Here is a 24,286-nt window from a genome sequence, read left to right on the forward strand (position 1 = left end):
CGATTTTCCAGGTGTTGTGTGTCTCAGTTCCCCTGGGTAGGAAAAGGGATTCCCTTCCCCCTTGCGCTTCTCAGGTGAGGCGATGCCTCGCCCTGTTTCAGCTCTTGCTGGTCAGGCTGCAGCAGCCGACCAGCCCCGATTGTCCGGCACTTCCTAGTGAAATGACCCCAGTACCTCAGTTGAAAATGCAGAAATCACCGGTCTTCTGTGTCGCTCGCGCTGGGAGTTGGAGACTGGAGCTGTTCCTATTCGGCCATCTTGCTCCGCCCCATAAGAATGCTTTTTATTTAGAATATGCAGAGAAGAAATGCCTTTGAATTATGATGTACAAATCATCTTTCTCTATTTAATAATAACATGTTAATAACAACATTAGATAAATATCAGCATTATGTTACAGTCAATGCAACCGTTACAGAGTATGGCGAATGTCAGATATATTTGCACTGTAAAGCATAAGAAACTCTCCTTAATGGAGGCTGAATGTTCACTAGATTTGAGGGAAGGGAAAATGTGAGATGACAGGCCAGAAAAGGCATCACATATAGTGAAAGGTGGATAACGCCCCAGAGGAAAGAGAACTGCACGGACAGCACAGCAGCAATCAGACCATCTGCTCTTCTTCAAACAGGAATGAAGCACAGCTGGTAGAAGGGTGGCACAGAGGCAAATCCATTGACAACTGGAGTGGTGTCAAGGTCCTTTGGGTCAACAAGAGATTTCAGGTTAAAGTTTTGTAAAATGGAGGTCAGGAATAAAAACAGCTCCATGCGGGCCAGGGCTTCTCCCACACAAATCCGTTTTCCTGAAAATAGAAAACACAGAGAGCAGTTACTCCTCATGTGTAACTGTGACAGTGACAAACACTGTCTCTGTACCTGGCACAAACAGAATATGCAATAACTGTTCAGTGAATCATAGGAGGGATTAGGAGATAGATGGGTGGATGGGTGCATGCATGAATGCATGGATGGGTGGATAGATGGATGAATGGATGGATGGGTAGGCAACTGAAAAATGAGTGGACATATTTACACTTCACCTAATATCAGATCTTAACAGCCACCCTATATTGAACAAATATTTATTGAGTACCAGCTACATGCCAAACACTTTATTAAAATCTTTGTACAGACTTTAAATGCCTTTGTCAATCTTTCTTTAGAAATATACATTCCTTGTCAAGTGGATTGAACTGAGAAGGGTTAGAGGAGGAAGCTAACATACTGTATTTCCCTTTGTATTTCTGGCTCAATATACAGTCAAAGATTTTTTTTCCCCTAGGTACTTTCAGGAGCACATGGCTAAACATGTCACCTTCTCACTTTAAAACTTTAAATGGCTTCCCTGTCTGTCCTATAGGATAAGGTACCAATGGATTGACCTGGACCTCACATTCTGTTTCCAGTCTGATAATCCATATCACTCCTTATACTCTTCAAATCCGATACTGTCAACTCTAGGCATAGCCACTTGTCATCAGCCTCCAGCACACCACAAGGTTTCAAGTTTTACAGCATGCTGCTCCTTTTGGTCAAGATGAACTTTTCTATTACCACAGTTAGGACATAGGTCAAATTTTATCTCCTTTTTTACCCTTTTTCTCATCTCCTTGAGCAAGAAAATGTTGCTTTCTCTGGGTTTCCTCAACATTATATTTATGCTTCCATTGAAAAATGTGCTATGGTCTGAATATGCCTCCCCCAAATTCATATGTTGATACATAATACCCAATGCAACATTACTAAAGAGATGGCTCCTTTTAGGAAATGAATAAGTCAGGAGGGCTCTGTCCTTGCTAAAATAATAACATCAAGAGATGCAAGGGAGCCATTTCTCCCCTTTTGCCTTTTTTGCCCTTCTGCCATATAAGGATACAGGGGGAGCATTATCTATAAGGAACAGGCCCTCACTAGACACTGAACTTGCTGACACCTCGATCTTGGAACTCCCAGCCTTCAGAACTGTGAGAAATAAATTTCCATTATTCATCAATTCCCTAGTCTTGGATATTTTGTCATGGCCAAAGAAACAGACAACATGGGTCACCTAGTATAATAATTACTGATTTATTTATTTATTAGAGTGTAATATGGTTAGGCTCTGTGTCCTTACCCAAACCTCATGTCAAATTGTAATTCCCATTGTTGGGGGAGATACCTGGTGAGAGGTGATAGAATCATGAGGGATAATTTCCCCCTTGCTGTTCTCATGATAGTGAGTTCTCATGAGATCTGGTTGTTTAAAGGTATGTAGCCTTTCCTCTTTGCTCTCTCTCTCCTGCTCTGCCATGGAAAGATGTGCTTGCTTCCGCACTGCCTCCCACCATGATTGTAAGTTTCCTGAGGTCTCCTAGTCGTGCTTCCTGTACAGCCTGTAGCACTGTGAGTCAAAACTCTTTTCTTCATAAATTACCCAGTCTCAGGTAGTTCTTTATACCAATGTAAGAATGGACTAATACATGTGCCAAATGTGAATGCTTGAAGGAAAGTTTCTTTTCTTGTTGTCTTGGTATCTACAGTGCCAGATATAAAGCAGATATCAAAGGCCACAGAAGGAAGGAAGGAGATTCTATCACCAGATGCTCAGCACACACATTTCAGGTGTTGAGATCCAACATCTAAGATACATGGCCATGACTAGGGGAAGAGCGTGGTGCTCTGCATCACCCCAGAGGCTCCTGCTACGTTCCCAATGTCCCCCTCATCCCATCCACGGTTATTTGGCAAAGGTTCTAATATCCGTTATTTAGAGCTAATGTCCTGCTCCTGTGGCTCATTATCTCCTTTAACAGCCCTGCATTCTCTTCCTTTCATCCTCTCTGCCTCCTCTGAGGTAGCTCAAATGTCTTTACTGTTATTAAAATGTTACTTATGCCTCACTTTGGGGTATAAGAGAACAAGAAGCAGACAGCTTTTCCATCTACCTCCCAAACCCCAACGGCCTGTTCTTTCCTATATCACAGCCTCAGTCCTATTGAACTACAATGATCTGTTTACTCTGCTTTCCAAACTCAGAAGCGAGCCTTTTAAGACCCTCTTCAGTGTTTGAGGATAATTTTATCCTACAGGCCCAGCCTAGGGGGTGAGGGACACCATATGGAAAACACTCAGTGAAGTTTTGGAGTGAGATAACTTCCTCATGGCTAGTGAGGAAAATGTAATTAGTTTTATCTTCTAGGAGGAGTTCTTGGGTACCTCAGTGGTGTACCTAGAGGCAGAATTCAACCAATCTATACCTCAGCTTTCTCAATTTGGAAGAATTGGATTAACTCCCCAAAGCCCACTAATCTGGCCCAATAATTAGGATGTATCATGAGCAGGGAGCACACAGACATTCAGAACAGTGCTCTTGATCGTGTAGGAAGAGTAATTGTACCACTGCAGAGGAGGCACACGCAAGTTCCAACTGATCAAAAAATTTATCTTATACCCTGAAACACAAATAGAAATACATTTATATTACCTGCTGAGAAAGGCATGAAGTAGTTACTTTTCTTAAAATTGCCACCTTCGTCCAGAAAGTGACGAGGGTCAAACATCTCTGGGTTGGGAAATTCTTTGTTGTCATGTAGCACAGAACTCAGGGAAATTAATATGGTTGTGCCCTAGAAACAAGAGACATAGATGAACTGAGCTGTAAAGAAGTCATGAAGGTTGAAGAAACAGTGGTGATCACGTAGTTGAATCTTTTGATGTGCTGATGAGGACACACCATTCCAAAGAAGAACAGTACCATTTCCAGATGGATAGACCAAGTAATAAGAGGCATGAGCTTAAGGCCAGTGACAATAATCTTGCTAAAGTGCCCTGCAATCACATTTGAAGTCCTGAGTACTTGGATACTTGGGTGCAACCTTCTGAATCTGTCTTCCTTTTCATCAAGCTTGGACACTAGTGGCTGTCCACACTTGCTGCTCTATTCCATCACTTTGGTTTTCACCAACCTTATGTGTAGAGTATGACTTAAAGTTGAAGTCTCTGTTGACACGGGAAATGGACACAGTATCTTTTCACAGGGCATTTGTGAATAAACACATGATTGAGTTTCAAATGACATCTTCTGGGATGGTAACAAATGTAGTGGCAAGGATAAAACTATTGAGCTCTTGTCATTGTCATGCAGTTTCTTTGTCTTCATTTAAAGATATGGGAGAGATATTCATTACAGATTTATTCTAGCTTAAAAATACAGAAGGAATGATGAAATTAGAAAAATCACCTATTTGTAACCATTCAGGTCAAGATCATCAGGTCAGGTGAGGATCATTAATGAAAGATAAAACTATTGGATGTGTAATTTGGGAAGGAGGGTGTTCAGTCTTAAAGTACCATGCCATAGATTTTCATCATTCACACATAAAAAACAGAACCCCTTCAATGGAGAGATCTGGCAGATTCCAACTTACTAGGTGAGAATCTTAGCATAACCAATAATGGCATATGTGACATTATGTGCCTCTGCCTCACCACTGTGATTCAGTGGAATATTCAAAGTACTATGTAGTTTTCTTGCCAAAGTCATAACTGGAATATAATATCTAGAAAACAATCATACAAAATGAGCCCCAGGAAAATTTAAATGACTAACGGCCTCAACTCTTCACAGAGGTCAACGTATCGAAAGGAAACAGAGGAAATGGACTCTTCTTGATTACGGGAGATGAAAATAACAGGATACTGAAATTATGTGCCTGTTTCTTGACTGGAGAGTGAATTGCAAGAAAAAAGGTGATTAACATATTCTTTAAAAATTGGAAAATTTTAAATATAAGCTGCGTAGTTAATAATATTATTGTATTAATAACTCTACAGTATGAATGCTATTATTATTATGTAGGAGAAAACCATTGTTATTGTGCTATACATACTGAAGTACTGAAGCATAAATAGATGAATGGACAGATATCGAAGTAGATATATATACATACTGCCATATGTACATATACATATGTGTGTGTAATGTTATTTTAAAATATTTTATAATAAAAGGTAAGGAAAAATTCTACCCCCTAAATTTTCATATCAATAGTCTATAATTTGGTTTTTCAAAAATATTCCCTTGAATATTTATAAACAAGTACTATATTAAAATGTTATTAAGAACCAAAGCAGATTTATTTCAACAAATGTTACTTGAATAACTAGAAATTTATAGACATTGAAGCAAGATCATTATTACTTCATATTACAAATAAAAATTCATTTGAAATATGTCATTGATCTAAATATAAGAGCTAAAACAAAAAAATTCCGGGAAAGTTAAAAGCCAGTCTTTGGAATCTTGTGCTGACAAATATTCTTTAAGAGGACACAAAAGCACAAATCAATCACACATAGTTGCAGAAAATTCTACTGGACAGAAATGTCTTATATTAGGCATCAATAAAAAGTACTCCCTGCACAAGTCCATCCTGCCACCTGTTTTTGTATAGTATGTGAGCTAAAAGTATTCACATTGAACAAATGCAAATAAGAAATAATATTTTTGAAACAAACATTTTATAGGAAATTTATATTTGTTTCTATAAAACTTGGAACATATCAATACTCATTCATTTGCAGATTGTTTATGACTGCTTTCATGCTACAATAAGAGATGTCAAGTATTGCAACAGAAACCACATGGCTGGAAAAGTCTAAAATATTTATTGTCTGGCCCATTACAGAAACAGTTTGCCAATTCCTATCTCAGACTATTATCTCCAGCTAGATAAATGGATCCAGCCTGTAGCAGAAGAACACATGTATCTGATATGTAAAGAGGGTAGAATTGGCCACACAGTGCTGCATTTTTCTGTACTGGGCTATTCCATGAAGAAGGGATTCAATGGGTGATTCTCTTGGGCTCTGGCTTCTCAGCATGAGCTGCCCTGCATGGGGGTGAATGGAAAAGCTCATCAGATGCATCGTTCCCCTCCAGCAGTTCACCAAAGCTGATGCAGTGAACTGGGGAGACTGGCAGCTCCTGCCTGATTCTTCAGTATATTTCTCATTTAATTAGTTCTAGGAGAAGAAGTAAGTTTCATTACTATTACCCTCAGACCCTAGTTTTGAGAAACAAAAACCTTCTCCTGGTTACCTCCTGTGTTTGTGAAAACAGAGTGCATTGAAGTCTTATCTCTTGTACTAAATCGGTGACCATTAGGGTAAGCCCCATAATCTCTCAGTAAATTATCAATTCTGTCTTCTTCAAAAGATGACAGTAATTGCAACCTTACTAATCTCATTGCTTTTTCCCCTTGAAAATACAAGTTTCAGTTATATTATTTTTTATTTCACTAATAATATGTATTGGTTTTAACTGGAAAAAGTAGGTTTGAGATGGCAACTGGAGTGTCTGGATAAATACAGAAACCATGTGATAGAAGGCATTGTAAAGCTGCCAAGACAAAAATTGGTCTCAAGGTTCCAGAGGTAGGAGAACCTCAGAGAGCTAAGCTAACACTGACACTCAATTTTCGAATGGGTTCACATTATGTCCAATTCTGAATCATAACAACAGGTGTTATGTCATTATGACTGCCTATGGGAGAGGAATGAATCTTTCTTTGAAGAATATAAACCTCTGAAATTCTGCAATTTCTTATATATAGCATCTGGTATTTAACCAAAAGTTATCAGGCATTTCAAAGATACAACTAAGTGATCACAAGAAGGAAAGTGGGGAGAGGGAACGGCAATAAAATCAGACTCGCATTAGGAAACTTTTCTCGCCTAGTTTTATTAGGCTGGCATAATCTTAATATCAAAACTCTTGAAAATTCTAAGAAAGAAAATTATAAACCAAATCTCTTGTGAATGTAAACACTGAAGTCCTAAACAATATGAAGAAGGTCAATTCATCTCTATGCGCATACTTATTTCTCTTTAGTGAGGAATGTAAGCCCAATACATATAATCTGATGTTGTGTGGATATTTGTCCCCTCCAAATCTCGTGTTGAAATGTGATTCCCAATATTGGAGGTGGAGTCTGGTGGGAGGCATTTAAGACATGGGGGTGAATTCTTCTTGAGTGGCTTAAAGTTCTTCTCATGATAATAAGTGAGTTCATATTCTGTTAGTTCACACACAAGCTGGTTGTTTAAAGTCACTTCCACTCCTCTTTCTCTTACTCCCTCTCTTACCATGTGACATGCTTGCTTCCCCTTCACCTTCTTCCACGATTGAAAGCTACCTGAAGTCCTCACTAGGAGCAGATGCCTGCCCCCATCATGCCTTTTGCACAGCCTGCAAAACCATGAGCCAAAATAAAACCCTTTTATTTATAAATTACCCAGTCAAAGATATTCCTTTATAGCAATGGAAACGGACTAACACACAATTATATAAATAGGTGCAGAGAATTGATTTGATAAGATTTAACACACAATTATGACATATATATATGACAGCAAACTTCTCTAATCTGATAAAAAATATCTACCAAAATCTACTTCAAGCATCATTCTCAATATTGAAATGGAAAACTTCCACTGTTTCCTGCAGATTAGAAATGAGAAACAAGGATCCCCACTGTCACCAATTCTATTCAACACTCTCCTAGAAATTCTAGCCAATGCAATAATTAATGCAATAAAGAGACATTAAGCCCATGAGACATGGAAAATAAGTAATAAAACAATATTAACCCAGATACAGTATAATTACACAGAAATTACAATGAATGCAGAAATAAATTATGAACAGTGATTAGTAAATTTAGCAAAGTTGACAGATTAACATCATCAGAATGACAAAAACTAATTATGTGCCACAACAAAAATATTAATTATCTAGCGAAAACCAAAGACTTGAAAGCCATGACAACAAATCACAACATTCCTGGGAAAATAAAAGAAACCCCAAATAAATTGGAAGCATAATTATATTGAGGAATAGAAAGACTCAACGTGTCAAGATTCAGTTCTTTCCAAACTGACTTACAAATTTAATGTCACCCTGACAGAAATTCCAGCCCAATGTTTTGGCAAATTGACAAACTAATACCTTGGAATATAAGCACCTAAGAGTAGCCAAACCAATCTTGAAGAAAGATAATAAATCTGGAAAACACACACTGCCAGACACAAGAACCTGTTACAAGACTTTGTAGCCCCAAGCTGGAAACAACAGAAAGTCCAATTAAACTGCCATACATATGAGTTATGCACTTCTCTCACGGGGAGATGGTAGAGGATAAGAATGATACTATGAATTTGGGGACTTCAAAAACATGGAGTTGTAGTGTAGGAGAAACAAACTTACCTTGGGAATGAGATAGTTTCTGAATTTAATGTCACAGGTCACTGCATGGGGCAGGCTGGTGGGGAGGAGGTCAATGTATCTCTGGACCTCGTGCACCACAGCATCTGTGTAGGGCATGTGGCTCCTGTCCTGCATGCAGGGGCTCCGATTTCTGCCAATCACACGTTCAATCTCTTCCTGGACTTTAGCTGATAAGACACAAGAAAAAACTGATGGAAAAGGAGAAAAATGGCACATTTGTTGTCCCAATTCAGGGGTACATGAATCATGATGAAGGTATCCAAACATCATTAGAAATTTAAATTATAGTGCTGGAAGTATATGCAAATGTAAAGAGAGGACTGTTACAGATGCACAAATGTGTAACTACCATAAACTAGGCATTAAGAAAAATCTATACAAATATAAGCAGAGAAAATTATCTTCAATAAAGGAAGATAGGAAGGATTGAAAAAAGGAAGAGAAGTCCACAAAACAACCAGAAAACAAATAACAAAAGGGCAGGGGTAAGTCCTTACTTATCAATAATAACACTGAATGTAAATGGGCTAAAATCTCCAATCAAAAGACATACTGACTGGATGGAAAAACAAGATCCATTAATCTGTTGCCTAAAAGAAACACACTTCACTTATAAAGACACACATAGGCTAAAAATAAAGGAATGGAATGAGACAGTACATGCCAATAGAAAAGAGAAAAACAGCAGGAGTTACTATATTTAAAACAGACAAAGTAGATTTCAAAACAAAAACTATAAGAAGAGACAAAGAAGATCACTATTGGTGAACAATTTTAAATATATATGCAAACAACAATGGAGCACCCAGATACATAAAAGAAATATAATTAGAACTAGAGAGAGATAGTCCCCAGTAAAATAATAGCTGGAGACTTCAACATCCCATTTTCAACATTGGACAGGTCATCTAGATAGAAAACCAACAAGGAAACATTGAACTTTATCTGCACTATAGACCAAATGGATCTAATAGATATTTGCAGAATATTTTATCTAACTGCTACAGAATACACATCCATTTCTGCAGCACATGGATTGTTGTCAAGAATTGACCATATGTTAGGTCACAAAACAAGTCTTAAAATATACAATGAAACTGAAATAATATCAAGCATCTTCTCTGACCACAGTGTAATAAAACCAGCAATCAATAAAAAGAGGAATTTTGGAAACTACACAAATAAATGGAAATTTTAAAATATACTCATAAATGGAGAGTGGGCCCATGAAGAGATTAAAAAGGAAATTGAAAAATTTCTTGAAACGAATTTTAATGGAAGCACAACATACCAAAACCAAGGGCTACAGCAAGACCAGTACTAAAAGGGAAGTTTATAGCTACAAGAACTTACATCAAAAATGGAGAAAATAGACAAATAAACAATCTAATGATGCATCCTAAATAATTAGAAAACCAAAAGCAAATTAAACCCAAAATTAATAGAAGAAAAGGAATAATAAAGATCAGAGCACAAATAAAATTTAAACGAAGAAAACTAAAAGATCAATAAAACAAAAAGTTGCTTTTTTGAGAAGTTAAACAAAATTGACAAACCTTTAGCCAGACTAAAAAAAAACACAGTAGATTCAAATAAATAAAAACAAATTTAAAATGAGGCATTACAACTGATACTGCAGAAATTCAAAGAATAATTAGTGGTTACTATAAGCAACTATATGCCAATAAATTGGAAAGTCTAGAAGAAATGGACAAATCACTAGACAAATATGACCCATCAAGTTTGAACCAGGAAAAAATCCAAAACCTGAACATGCAATGACCAGTACCAAGATCAAATGAGAAATAAAAATATCCTAGTAAAGAAAACCCCAAGACTGGCTAGCTTCACTGCTGAATTTTACCAAACATTTAAAGAAGAACTAATACCAATCCTACTCAAACTATTCCAAAAAATAAAGGAGAATACTTCGAAACTCATTCTGTGAGACCCGTATTACCCTGATACCAAAATCAGACTAAGACACATCAAGAAAAGAAAACTACAGGTCAATACACCTAATGAACACTAGTGCAAATATCTTCAACAAAACACTGGCAAACCAAATTCAGCAATACAATAAAAAGGCATTCACAATGACCAAGTGGAATTTATCCCTCGGATGCAAGGATGGTTCAACATGTGCAAATCAAGCAGTATGATACATCATATCAAAAAAATGAAGGATAAAAGCTATATGATCGCTTCAGTTGATGCTTAAAAAGTATTTGATAAAATTTAACGTCCCTTCCTGATAAAAATTCATTAAAAAAAACCTGAGATAGAAGGAACATATCTCAACATAAAGAAGCTATATGACAGACCCACAACTAGTACTATACTGAATGGGGAAAACCAAGAGTATTTCCTCTAAGATCAGGAACATGACAAGGATGCCCACTGTCACCATTGTTATTCATCATAGTACGGGATGACCTAGCAAGAGCAATCAGACAAGAGAAAGACATAAAGGCTATCCAAATTGGAAAGGAAGAAGTCAAAATATCCTTGTGTTCAGATGATATAACCTTATATTAGGAAAAACCTAAAGATTCCACAAGATAATTATTAGAACTGATGAACAAATTCAGTAAAGTTGAAGGATACAAAATCTACATAAAAATCAGTAGTGTTGTTGTATGCCAACAGTGAACAAAAAGAAAAACAAATTTAAAAAGTAATCCCATTTACAATAGCCATAAGTAAAATTAAATACTTAGGAATTAATTTAACCAAAGAACTGAAAGATGTCTAAAATGAAGCTATAAAACACTGAGGAAAGAAATTTAAGAGGACACAACAAATAGAAAAATATTTCATGTTCATGGATTGGAAAAATCAATATTGTTAAAATGTCCATACTATCAAAACAATCTACAGATTCAATAAAATCCCTATCGAAATATCAATGGCATTCTTCACAGAAATAGAAAAAACAAATCCTAAGATTTATATGGACCCACAAAAGACCCGGAATAGTCAAAACTATCCTAAGCAAAAAGAACAAAACTGGAAGAATCACATTATCTCACTTCAAAGTATACTACAGAGCTAACTAAAACAGTATGGTACTGACATAAAAACAAACACATGCACAGAATACAGAATCCAGAAACATGGAACAGAATACAGAATCCAGAAACAATTTCACAGACCTAGAGTGAACTCATTTTTGACAAAGGTGCTGATATGGTTTGGCTGTGTCTCCACCCCAAATCTCATCTTGATTTGTAATAATCCCCACAAGTCAAGGGTGAGGCAGGTGGGGATAATTGAATCAGGGAGGTGGTTTCCTCCATACTTTTCTCATGGTCGTGAATAAATCTCACAACATCTGATGGTTTTATAAATGGGAGTTCCCCTGCAAAGCTCTCTGCCTGCTGCCATGTGAGACATGACTTTGCTCCTCATTCAGCTTCCCCCATGATTGTGAGGCCTCCCCAGCCATGTGGAACTGTGAGACCATTAAACTTCCTTCCTTTATAAATTACCAGTCTTGTGTTGGCTTTATTAGAAGCATGAGAACAGACTAACACAGGTGCCAAGAACGTACACTGAGGGAAAGACGGTCTCTTGAATAAATGTGCTGGGAAAATTTAATATCCTACACAGAAGAATGAAACTGAACTCATATCTCTTGCCATATACAAAAATCAACTCAAAATCAATTAAAGACTTAAATCTAAGACCTCAAACTCTGAAACTAATATAGGAAAACACTAGGAAAAATCTCCAGGACATTGGTCTAGGCAAAAATTTCTTGAGCAATACGCTACAAACACAGGCATTCAAAGCAAACATGAAGAAATGGGATCACATCAAGTTAAAAAGATTCTGCACAGCCAAAGATACAATCAACAAAGGGAAGAGACAATCACAGAATGGAGAAAAATATTTGCAAACTATTCATCTGACAAGAGATTAATAACCAGAATATATAAGAAACTCAAGCAACTCTATAGGAAAAAAATATACTAATCCAATCCAAAAGTGGGCAAAAGATTTGAATAGATGTTTCTCAAAAGAAGACATATAAATGGGTAAGAGGCATACAAAAAGGTGGTCAACACCACTGATCATCAGAGAAATATAAATCAAAACTACAGTGAGATGTCATCTCAGTCCAGTTAAAATGGCTGATATCCAAAGACAGGCAATAAGAAATGCTAGTGAGGATGTGGAGATAAGTCGACCCTTGTATAGTGTTGGTGGGAATGTAAATTAGTATGACCAGTATGGAGAGCTGTTTGAATATTCCTCAAATAACTAAAAATAAAGCAACCATGTGATCCAACAACCCTACTGCTGGGTATATACCCAAAAGAAAGGACATAAGTGCATCGAAGAGGTATCTGCACTCTTATGTTTGTTGCAGCACTGTACACAATAGCTAAGACTTTGAAACAACTTTAATATGCATCAACAGACAAGTGTATAAAGAAAATGTAGTACATATACACAATGTAGTTCTATTCAGTCATAAAAAGAATGAGATTCACTCATTTGCAACAACATGAAGGGAAGTGGAGATCATTATGTTAAGTGAAATAAGCCAGGCACAGAAAGATAAACATAGCATGTTCTCACTTATCTGTGGGATCTCAAAACAAAAGAATTGAACTAATGGACACAAAGTATAGAAGCATGGTTACCAGAGACTCGAAAGGGTAGTGGGGGCTGGGAGGGGAGGTGGGGATGAATAAGACTTACTATATGGTAGCACAACAGGGTGACTATAGTCAATAATAACTTAATTGTACATTTTAAAATAACTTAAAGAATGTAATTTAATTGTTTGTAACTCAAAGAATAAATGCTTGAGGGGATACACCATTCTCCATGACATGCTTATTTCACATTGCATGCCTGTATCAAAACATCTCATGTACCCCCAAATATATTAATATATACTACTATGTACCCATAAAAACTAAAAAAGATAAAAGATGAAAAATCTGTATATACATGTACATTAGTATATATGATAATTAATACAAATAAAAATAATAAAATGTTTGCAAATAAAAAGTAAGCATATAATTTAGTCATGAAATTACTGTCTTGGAAAAAAACAGGGATTAATTTCATATCAAAATAACATGTTGCTTAAACATTAAATTATACTATCAGATTTATGCATATCTGTGACTGTATTTGCACATCTGTGTGTCGGAGGGGTCGCAAATTGCAATGGTATACTCTTCATTCTCACACTTTCCAAATTCACCATTTTCAACATTCTAGCAGCTTCTTCTGAACATACATTCACATTTTTAAATAAAGACTCTGTTTCTATTTCTTACTTATCTTTTTGTGGATTATATTAATAATTTTTTATTATGAGAGATGAGAATTTTAATCTTCAACTTCACCTTATATTTGAACACACCCTCAGATAGACACACTCACTTTTCCACACTCCTTTTTCCAGAATATATTTAGATGACAATTTTTATATCAGTATTCATTGCTTACATCACTCTGACTACACAAATATGGTTCTCTGGTAAGACAACTGTGATTAAATTTTATTTTTAGTACTATCCTGGGCTTAACCATGTCTCTTTATTTCAATTTGTAATTTCTGTTTCCCAAGTTAGAATTATTGACAAATGTTCAAGCAGATGTCTGAAACTCCTTTTTGAGCTATTGGAAACTCTCATAAAATCTGTCACATCTCTTTTGTTCTTGCTGTCTCCTCTCACTTCTGAATTATCCATCAGGTCCATTCTGAAGTAGTTGTTTTCTAGGTCTGGTGCTAGGCAGCCTCCCTGACATTCTCATTCTCCTACGTGAGGTTTCCTGATTGCTGGAGCTCAGGACTTTCTCTAACTAGGTTTCAGGCATTTGAATGAAGCGTATTCTCCAATATTTTTCTGAGAAAGGGAAAATAGAAGGTAAAATTTTTGGCAAACATGCAAGTATGAAAACACCCTATGTCTATTAATATACAAGATAATATTAATAGTTCTTCTTGAGAATTCTGAATCCTAATTGTTTCAATATAACCTGGTATAGATCTGAAAGTTTTTATGATTTTCCCTTTAATTCTCATGTCCCCATATTCCATAACCCTGTGTCTAGCAGTATATGTTTTCATTTCATTCACTCTGTTGGGCATTGAAGAGAATTTTCCATTAAGATGGTGAAAGAAAAATGTCATTTCTCTAGATCAGTTCCCTTTGTGTTGGATAAAGTTAGCTGCTGAATTTTAGGAAGCAAGATGCATAAAAGAGCTAAGAGTCTCCTAATTGAAGGAGTAGACCCATACCAAATCTGCCTTTCAAGCCTACACCTCATGTCTTTTCTGGCACTGCCCTGTGTCTCTGAGTACAGGGCTTCTTAAGCTCAGTTTCTCTAGAGAGTGAGCCTCCTTCTTCTTGTGGGAAGAAATCAGTTACCTGATGAAAAGACTTGTGGAGGAAACGTAGGCAGGGAAAGCCTCCTTTTTCAGCCTCATTCTCCACCATTCTTTAACCCTTGAAACTTCCAAATTGGAGAGACTTAGGGACACTGATTAACTTTTCCTCCTTGATAAAGTTTTCTCTTCTGACTTTTTGGTTACAAGTTTATCCTCTCTGTACAGATTTATCATCCTCTATATGCTCTCTGTGTTTTAGAAACTTGTTAAAGTCTTCTTGACTATCTCCTGTACTCTTCCTATCTTAAAGAACCTAAATGTCTAATATCCAAAATCTATAAAAAAAACAAAAAAAAAACAAAAAACTTAAATCAACAAGCAAAAAACAAAAAAAAATCAATTAAAATGGGCAAAGGATGTGAACAGGTACTTCTCAAAAGATGACATACAAACAGCCAACAAACATGAAAAAGTGCTTCAACATCACTAATCATCAGAGAAATGCAAATCAAAATCACAATGAGGTACCATCTCACACCAGTCAGAATAGCAATTATTAATATTAAAAAGTCCAAAAACAACAGATGCTGGTGAGGTTGCAGAGAAATGGAAATGCCTTTACACTGTTGATGGGTATGCAAACTAGGTCAGCCACTGTGGAAACCAGTTTTGATATTTTTGAAGGAACTTAAAATAGAACTATGAGTTGACCCAGCAATCCCACTATGGAGTATATGTCCCAAAAATATTCATTCTATCAAAAAGACACACACCCCAATATGTTCACTGTAGTGCTATGCACAATAGCAAAGAAATAGAATCAACTTATGTGCCCATCAACAGTGGATTGTATGAGGAAAATGTGATAAATATGCACTGATATGGTTAGGCTGTGTCCCCACTCAAATCTTATCTTGAATTGTAGCTCCCATAATTCCCACATGTTATGGGAGGGACTCAATGGGAGGTAATTTAATCATGGAGGTAGGACTTTTCCATGCTGTTCTTGTGATAGTGAATAAGTATCTACCAGAGACTTACTGTGAGGCCTTTCCAGTCATGTGGAATTGAGAGTCCATTAAACCTCTTTCCTTTATGAATTACCCTGTCTCAGGTATGTCTTTATTAACAGCGTGAGAACAAACTAATACATACACCATGGAATGTTATGCAGCCATAAGAAAGAACAAAAATTATGTCTTTTGCAGGACGATAGATGAAGTGGGAGGCCATTATCCTAAGCAATCTAATACAAGAACAGAAAACCAATACCACATGTTCTCACTTATAAGTGGGAGGTAAGCATTAAATACACAAGAACTTAAAGATGGGAACAATAGACACTGAGGATCACTAGATGGGGGAGGGAGGGAAGCGATGTGGGCTGAAGAACCATCTGCTGGGTAATATGTTTACTGTCATTGTGATGGAATAGCTGGGACCCCAACCCTCAGCATTATACAACTTACCTATGTAACAAACCTGTATTTGAACCCTTTAATCTATAATGAAAGTTGACAAAAAATCTTGTAGAACTCTACAGGCTAGTAACTGTTCAAAAAAAAAGGCCTAATTCTTATTTGTAATTAGGTTATTGTCATTTCAATGGGGGATACTGACAGAGGAGAAAAAAAGAATATTTCTTATCTGCAGCATAATAAAAAGTCCTTAAAAGTAAATTTCTAAAGTAAAGTTGTACATAAAAGATAAAATTATTGACTCCCTCAAAAAAAATCTTATTTTGTCCAACACCAATTTCATGGAAACTGTCTCAGGTACATATTCTGCCTAAATGGAACATTCTTTAGGTACCTCTTCTGGTAAACAGAATTACCTTCCTTATGAATCTAACTTTTTAGAATACTTAGCAGACTAGGAATTTTCTCAGGCAGACTCACTACATTTCTAGGATTACCATTTATCTTTCAATAAGTGGAGTTTCCAGTTTCCCTACTCCAGCATTTGAACCTGAAATTTTGAGAATGAGAAAAGTTATCTTCAAAAACATATTTGCTATTTAAAAATGGGCTTCTCATAATAAAACCAACATGTAATACCAGGCCAATTTATCTTGTCTCTTCCTGCCATAAATCATTATCTGTTTTTTTCAGGGATGCCCTACCCACCTTGGACCAGAGCTCTATTGCTTTTGCTACTGCTGTCTGACTTCATTTCTCTCAGTTATCTTCCTCTACTGTGCAAACATGCCCCTTTTACCTTTTTTTCTTTTCTTTTTTTTTATTTTTATTTTTTTATTTATTTATTTTTATTATACTTTAAGTTCTAGGGTACATGTGCATAACATGCAAGTTTGTTACATATGTATACTTGTGCCATGTTGGTGTGCTGCACCCATCAACTCGTCAGCACCCATCAATTCATCATGTATATCATGTATAACTCCCCAATGCAATCCCTCCCCCCTCCCCCCTCCCCATGATAGGCCCCAGTGTGTGATGTTCCCCTTCCCGAGTCCAAGTGATCTCATTGTTCAGTTCCCACCTATGAGTGAGAACATGCAGTGTTTGGTTTTCTCTTCTTGTGATAGTTTGCTAAGAATGATGGTTTCCAGCTGAATCCATGTCCCTACAAAGGACGCAAACTCATCCTTTTTTATGGCTGCATAGTATTCCGTGGTGTATATGTGCCACATTTTCTTAATCCACTCTGTCACAGATGGACATTTGGGTTGATTCCAAGTCTTTGCTATTGTGAATAGTGCCACAATAAACATACGTGTGCATGTGTCTTTGTAGTAGAATAATTTATAATCCTTTGGGTATATACCCAGTAGTGGGATGGCTGGGTCATATGGTACATCTAGCTCTAGATCCTTGAGGAATTGCCATACTATTTTCCATAATGGCTGAACTAGTTTACAAACCCACCAACAGTGTAAAAGTGTTCCTATTTCTCCACATCCTCTCCAACACCTGTTGTTTCCTGATTTTTTAATGATTGCCATGCTAACTGGTGTGAGATGGTATCTCACTGTGGTTTTGATTTGCATTTCTCTGATGGCGAGTGATGATGAGCATTTTTTCATGTGTCTGTTGGCTGTATGAATGTCTTCTTTTGAGAAATGTCTGTTCATATCCTTTCCCCACTTTTTGATGGGGTTGTTTGTTTTTTTCTTGTATATTTGTTTGAGTTCTTTGTAGATTCTGGATATTAGCCCTTTGTCAGATGAGTAGATTGTAAAAATTTTCTCCCATTCTGTAGGTTGCCTGTTCACTCTGATGGTAGTTTCTTTTGCTGTGCAGAAGCTCTTTAGTTTAATTAGATCCCATTTGTCAATTTTGGCTTTTGCTGCCGTTGCTTTTGGTGTTTTAGACATGAAGTCCTTGCCCATGCCTATGTCCTGAATGGTACTACCTAGATTTTCTTCTAGGGTTTTTATGGTATTAGGTCTAACATTTAAGTCTCTAATCCATCTTGAATTAATCTTCGTATAAGGGGTAAGGAAAGGATCCAGTTTCAGCTTTCTACTTATGGCTAGCCAATTTTCCCAGCACCACTTATTAAATAGGGAATCCTTTCTCCATTTCTTGTTTCTCTCAGGTTTGTCAAAGATCAGATGGCTGTAGATGTGTGGTATTATTTCTGAGGACTCTGTTCTGTTCCATTGGTTTGTATCTCTGTTTTGGTACCAGTAGCATGGTGTTTTGGTTACTGTAGCCTTGTAGTACAGTTTGAAGTCAGGTAGCGTGATGCCTCCAGCTTTGTCCTTTTGACTTAGGATTGACTTGGCAATGCGGGCTCTTTTTTGGTTCCATATGAACTTTAAAGCAGTTTTTTCCAATTCTGTGAAGAAACTCATTGGTAGCTTGATGGGGATGGCATTGAATCTATAAATAACCTTGGGCAGTATGGCCATTTTCACGGTATTGATTCTTCCTATCCATGAGCATGGTATGTTCTTCCATTTGTTTGTGTCCTCTTTGATTTCACTGAGCAGTGGTTTCTAGTTCTCCTTGAAGAGGTCCTTTACATCCCATGTAAGCTGGATTCCTAGGTATTTTATTCTCTTTGAAGCAATTGTGAATGGAAGTTCATTCCTGATTTGGCTCTCTGCTTGTCTGTTACTGGTGTATAAGAATGCTTGTGATTTTTGCACATTAATTTTGTATCCTGAGACTTTGCTGAAGTTGCTTATCAGCTTAAGGAGATTTTGGGCTGAGACAATGGGGTTTTCTAAATATACAATCATGTCATCTGCAAAAAGGGACAATTTAACTTCTTCTTTTCCTAACTGCATACCCTTGATTTCTTTCTCTTGCCTGATTGCCCTAGCCAGAACTTCCAACACTATGTTGAATAGGAGTGGTGAGAGAGGGCATCCCTGTCTTGTGCCAGTTTTCAAAGGGAATTTTTCCAGTTTTTGCCCATTCAGTATGATATTGGCTGTGGGTTTGTCATAAATAGCTCTTATTATTTTGAGGCACGTTCCATCAATACCGAATTTATTGAGCCTTTTTAGCATGAAGGGCTGTTGAATTTTGTCAAAAGCCTTTTCTGCATCTATTGAGATAATCATGTGGTTCTTGTCTTTGGTGCTGTTTATATGCTGGATTACGTTTATTGATTTGCGAATGTTGAACCAGCCTTGCATCCCAGGGATGAAGCCCACTTGATCATGGTGGATAAGCTTTTTGATGTGCTGCTGAATCCAGTTTGCCAGTATTTTATTGAGGATTTTTGCATCGATGTTCATCAGGGATATTGGTTTAAAATTCTCTTTTTTTGTTGTGTCTCTGCCAGGCTTTGGTATCAGGATGATATTGGCCTCATAAAATGAGTTAGGGAGGATTCCCTCTTTTTCTATTGATTGGAATAGTTTAAGAAGGAATGGTAGCAGCTCCTCCTTGTACCTCTGGTAGAATTCAGCTGTGAATCCATCTGGTCCTGGACTTTTTTTGGTGGGTAGGCTACTAATTATTGCCTCAATTTCAGAGCCTGCTATTGGTCTATTCAGGGATTCAACTTCTTCCTGGTTTAGTCTTGGGAGAGTGTAAGTGTCCAGGAAATTATCCATTTCTTCTAGATTTTCTAGTTGATTTGCATAGAGGTGTTTATAGTATTCTCTGATGGTAGTTTGTATTTCTGTGGGGTCGGTGGTGATATCCCCTTTATCATTTTTTATTGCGTCTATTTGATTCCTCTCTCTTTTCTTCTTTATTAGTCTTGCTAGCGGTCTGTCAATTTTGTTGATCTTTTCAAAAAACCAACTCCTGGATTCATTGATTTTTTGGAGGCTTTTTTGTGTCTCTATCTCCTTCAGTTCTGCTCTGATCTTAGTTATTTCTTGCCTTCTGCTAGCTTTTGAATGTGTTTGCTCTTACCTCTCTAGTTCTTTTAATTGTGATGGTAGAGTGTCCATTTCAGATCTTTCCTGCTTTCTCTTGTGGGCATTTAGTGCTATAAATTTCCCTCTACACACTGCTTTAAATGTGTCCCAGAGATTCTGGTATGTTGTATCTTTGTTCTCATTGGTTTCAAAGAACATCTTTATTTCTGCTTTCATTTCGTTATGTACCCAGTAGTCATTCAGGAGCAGGTTGTTCAGTTTCCATGTAGTTGAGCGGTTTTGATTGAGTATCTTAGTCTTGAGTTCTAGTTTGATTGCACTGTGGTCTGAGAGACAGTTTGTTATAATTTCTGTTCTTTTACATTTGCTGAGGAGTGCTTTACTTCCAATTATGTGGTCAATTTTGGAATAAGCGATGTGGTGCTGAGAAGAATGTATATTCTGTTGATTTGGGGTGGAGAGTTCTATAGATGTCTATTAGGTCCGCTTGGTGCAGAGATGAGTTCAATTCCTGGATATCCTTGTTAACTTTCTGTCTCGTTGATCTGTCTAATGTTGACAGTGGAGTGTTGAAGTCTCCCATTATTATTGTATGGGAGTCTAAATCTCTTTGTAAGTCTCTAAGGACTTGCTTTATGAATCTGGGTGCTCCTGTATTGGGTGTATATATATTTAGGATAGTTAGCTCTTCCTGTTGAATTGATCCCTTTACCATTATGTAATGGCCTTCTTTGTTGCTTTTGATCTTTGATGGTTTAAAGTCTTTTTTATCAGAGACTAGGACTGCAACCCCTGCTTTTTTTTGTTCTCCATTTGCTTGGTAGATCGTCCTCCATCCCCTTATTTTGAGCCTATGTATGACCCTGCATGTGAGATGGGTCTCCTGAATACAGCAGACTGATGGGTCTTGACTCTTTATCCAATTTGCCAGTCTGTGTCTTTTAATTGGAGCATTTAGTCCATTAACATTTAAGGTTAATATTGTTATGTGTGAACTTGATCCTGCCATTATGATATTAACTGGTTATTTTGCTCGTTAGTTGATGCAGTTTCTTCCTAGCCTCGATGGTCTTTACATTTTGGCATGTTTTTGCAATGGCTGGTACCGGTTTTTCCTTTCCATGTTTAGGGCTCCCTTCAGGGTCTCTTGTAAGGCAGGCCTGGTGGTGACAAAATCTCTAAGCATTTGCTGATCTGTAAAGGATTTTATTTCTCCTTCACTTATGAAACTTAGTTTGGCTGGATATGAAATTCTGGGTTTAAAATTCTTTTATTTAAGAACGTTGAATATTGGCCCCCACTCTCTTCTGGCTTGTAGAGGTTCTGCCGAGAGATCTGCTGTTAGTCTGATGGGCTTCCCTTTGTGGGTAACCCGACCTTTCTCTCTGGCTGCCCTTAAGATTCTTTCCTTCATTTCAACTTTGGTGAATCTGGCAATTATGTGTCTTGGAGTTGCTCTTCTGGAGGAGTATCTTTGTGGCGTTCTCTGTATTTTCTGAATTTGAATGTTGGCCTGCCCTACTAGGTTGGGGAACTTCTCCTGGATGATATCCTGAAGAGTGTTTTCCAACTTGGTTCCATTTTCCCCCTCACTTTCAGGCACCCCAATCAGACGTAGATTTGGTCTTTTTACATAATCTCATACTTCTTGTAGGCTTTGTTCATTTCTTTTTCTTCTTTTTTCTTTTGGTTTCTCTTCTCGCTTCATTTCATTCATTTGATCCTCAATCGCTGATACTCTTTCTTCCAGTTGATCAAGTCGGTTACTGAAGCTTGTGCATTTGTCACGTACTTCTCGTGTCACGGTTTTCATCTCTGTCACTTCGTTTATGACCTTCTCTGCATTAATTAGTCTAGCTGTCAATTCTTCCACTCTTTTTTCAAGATTTTTTAGTTTCTTTGTGCTGGGTACGTAATTCCTCCTTTAGCTCTGAGAAGCTTGATGGACTGAAGCCTTCTTCTCTCATCTCGTCAAAGTCATTCTCTGACCAGCTTTGATCCGTTGCTGGCGATGGGCTGCGCTCCTTTGCAGGGGGAGATGCGCTCTTATTTTTTGAATTTCCAGCTTTTCTGCCCTGCTTTTTCCCCATCTTTGTGGTTTTATCTGTCTCTGGTCTTTGATGATGGTGACGTACTGATGGGGTTTTGGTATAGGTGTCCTTCCTGTTTGATAGTTTTCCTTCTGACAGTCAGGAGCCTCAGCTATAGGTCTGTTGGAGATTGCTTGAGGTCCACTCCAGACCCTGTTTGCCTGGGTATCAGCAGCAGAGGTTGCAGAAGACAGAATATTGCTGAACAGCGAGTGTACCTGTCTGATTCTTACTTTGGAAGCTTCCTCTCAGGGGTGTACTCCACCCTGTGAGGTGTGGGGTGTCAGACTGCCCCTAGTGGGGGATGTCTCCCAATTAGGCTACTCAGGGGTCAGGGACCCACTTGAGCAGGCAGTCTGTCCGTTCTCAGATCTCAACCTCCATGTTGGGAGATCCGCTGCTCTCTTCAAAGCTGTCAGACAGAGTCGTTCGCGTCTGCACAGGCCTCTGCTGCTTCCCCTGTTGTTGTTTAGCTATGCCCTGTCCCCAGAGGTGGAGTCTACAGAGACAGGCAGGTTTCCTTGAGCTGCTGTGAGCTCCACCCAGTTCAAGCTTCCCAGTGGCTTTGTTTACCTACTTAAGCCTCAGCAATGGCGGGCGCCCCTCCCCCAGCCTCGCTGCTGCCTTGCGGTTAGATTGCCGCAGACTGCTGTGTTCGCAATAAGGGAGGCTCCGTGGGCGTGGGACCCTCCCGGCCAGGTGTGGGATACATTCTCCTGGTGTGCCCCTTTGTTTAAAGCGCAGTATTGGGGTGGGAGTTACCTGATTTTCCAGGTGTTGTGTGTCTCAGTTCCCCTGGCTAGGAAAAGGGATTCCCTTCCCCCTGGCGCTTCCCGGGTGAGGCGATTCCTCGCCCTGCTTCAGCTCTTGCTGGTCAGGCTGCAGCAGCTGACCAGCACCGATTGTCCGGCACTCCCTAGTGAGATGACCCCAGTACCTCAGTTGAAAATGCAGAAATCACCGGTCTTCTGTGTCGCTCACGCTGGGAGTTGGAGACTGGAGCTGTTCCTATTCGGCCATCTTGCTCCGCGCCCCCTTTTTTTCTTTTCTTTTTTTCTGAGACAGAGTCTCACTCTGTTGCCCAGGCTGGAGTGCAGTGGCACAATCTTGGCTCACTACAACCTCTGTCACCTGCGTTCAAGCGATTCGGGTGCCTCAGCCTCCCGAGGAGCTGGGATTACAGCCGTGTGCCACCATGCCTGGCTAAATTTGCCTTTTTACCAGAGACGGGATTTGCCTATGTTGGCCAGGCTGGTCTTGAACTCCTGGCCTCAAATGATCCACCCACCTCAGTCTCCCAAAGTGCTGGGATTACAGGTTTGAGCCACCATGCCAGGCCAAGATATCCCATTTTAATCACACCATTAGTTTGGAACAGATTACAGCTGGGAGCAGGGTTTAAGTAACGAAGCTTCTCTAAGAGAAACAGGAAGGAGGACACTAGCAACATCTTCCAACATCTTTTCTGAAAGTCAATTAACTCTTCATCTGTGATCATACCTGTGACCTCTGGGTGCTTCAGCAGGAGAAGGAGAGCATACCTCAGGGTTGTGCTTGTTGTCTCTGTCCCAGCTCCAAACAAATCAGCTGCAGTGTTTTCCAAGTTTTCAATAGTAAATTCAGACTGCTGGTTGTGCTTTTCCTAGGAATGATTTGATACAATTATCTGACAAATTATTTACCAGCATATTTGATTACAGTGAATTCAAAATTACTCACATTGTTATATAGTTACCAATATAGAAGCTGGAAAGCATACTACTAGAAAAAAAATACTGTATGGTATAGCAGAAGCTGTAAACCAAACCAACTTGCCCAAATTTTATTTCCTACCCCCTTATTCCATGCTTGCCTAAAAATTCCATTCATCAGGCTCTTTGCAGCTAGCGGAGTCACACAGCATAATTATTATTATTATTATTATTTTTGCCAAAAGATATAAGCAGAAGGTCTCTAGGTCCACTTTCATTTCCTCTTTCATACTCAAAACACAAATGTGAAGTAGGAGGTAGAATAGACCCCATCCTGGGATTTAATCATGAAAATGAAGGTCTGTATACTAAATTTAGTGGGAAAAAAGAAAGGCCCTTGACTCTCTGCTGCTTTGGGGTTGCTGTATTATCCCTAGATTGCCCCACCGTGAGACTCCCTGTATTTGAGATAAAGACATTATGTGATAAAGCCATTATTACCTGTAGACAACTACAATCTAAATTAGTAAAAAGGTAAATTAGGGCCATATCATTAGATACTGTGAGC

General features: G+C 38.1%; 1 protein-coding gene across 2 annotated transcripts in view; it reads right to left on the reverse strand.

The window, feature by feature from the left end:
• Nucleotides 1-267: 267 nt before the first annotated feature.
• The window catches only part of LOC104666123 (cytochrome P450 2C9), an 86,341-nt gene continuing 62,322 nt past the window's right edge, over nucleotides 268-24,286 (reverse strand). For both annotated transcript variants that reach the window (XM_030940963.1, XM_030940962.1), the window contains 4 exons: nucleotides 23,528-23,669; nucleotides 8,248-8,435; nucleotides 3,466-3,607; nucleotides 268-805 (listed from right to left, as the gene is read on the reverse strand). In XM_030940963.1, the coding sequence (XP_030796823.1) occupies nucleotides 624-805; nucleotides 3,466-3,607; nucleotides 8,248-8,435; nucleotides 23,528-23,669 (654 nt within the window). In that variant the 3' untranslated portion in view covers nucleotides 268-623. The remainder of the gene's footprint in view (nucleotides 806-3,465; nucleotides 3,608-8,247; nucleotides 8,436-23,527; nucleotides 23,670-24,286) is intronic.

The sequence above is a fragment of the Rhinopithecus roxellana genome, chromosome 11 (assembly GCF_007565055.1).
Source record: "Rhinopithecus roxellana isolate Shanxi Qingling chromosome 11, ASM756505v1, whole genome shotgun sequence".
Taxonomy (NCBI): domain Eukaryota; kingdom Metazoa; phylum Chordata; class Mammalia; order Primates; family Cercopithecidae; genus Rhinopithecus; species Rhinopithecus roxellana.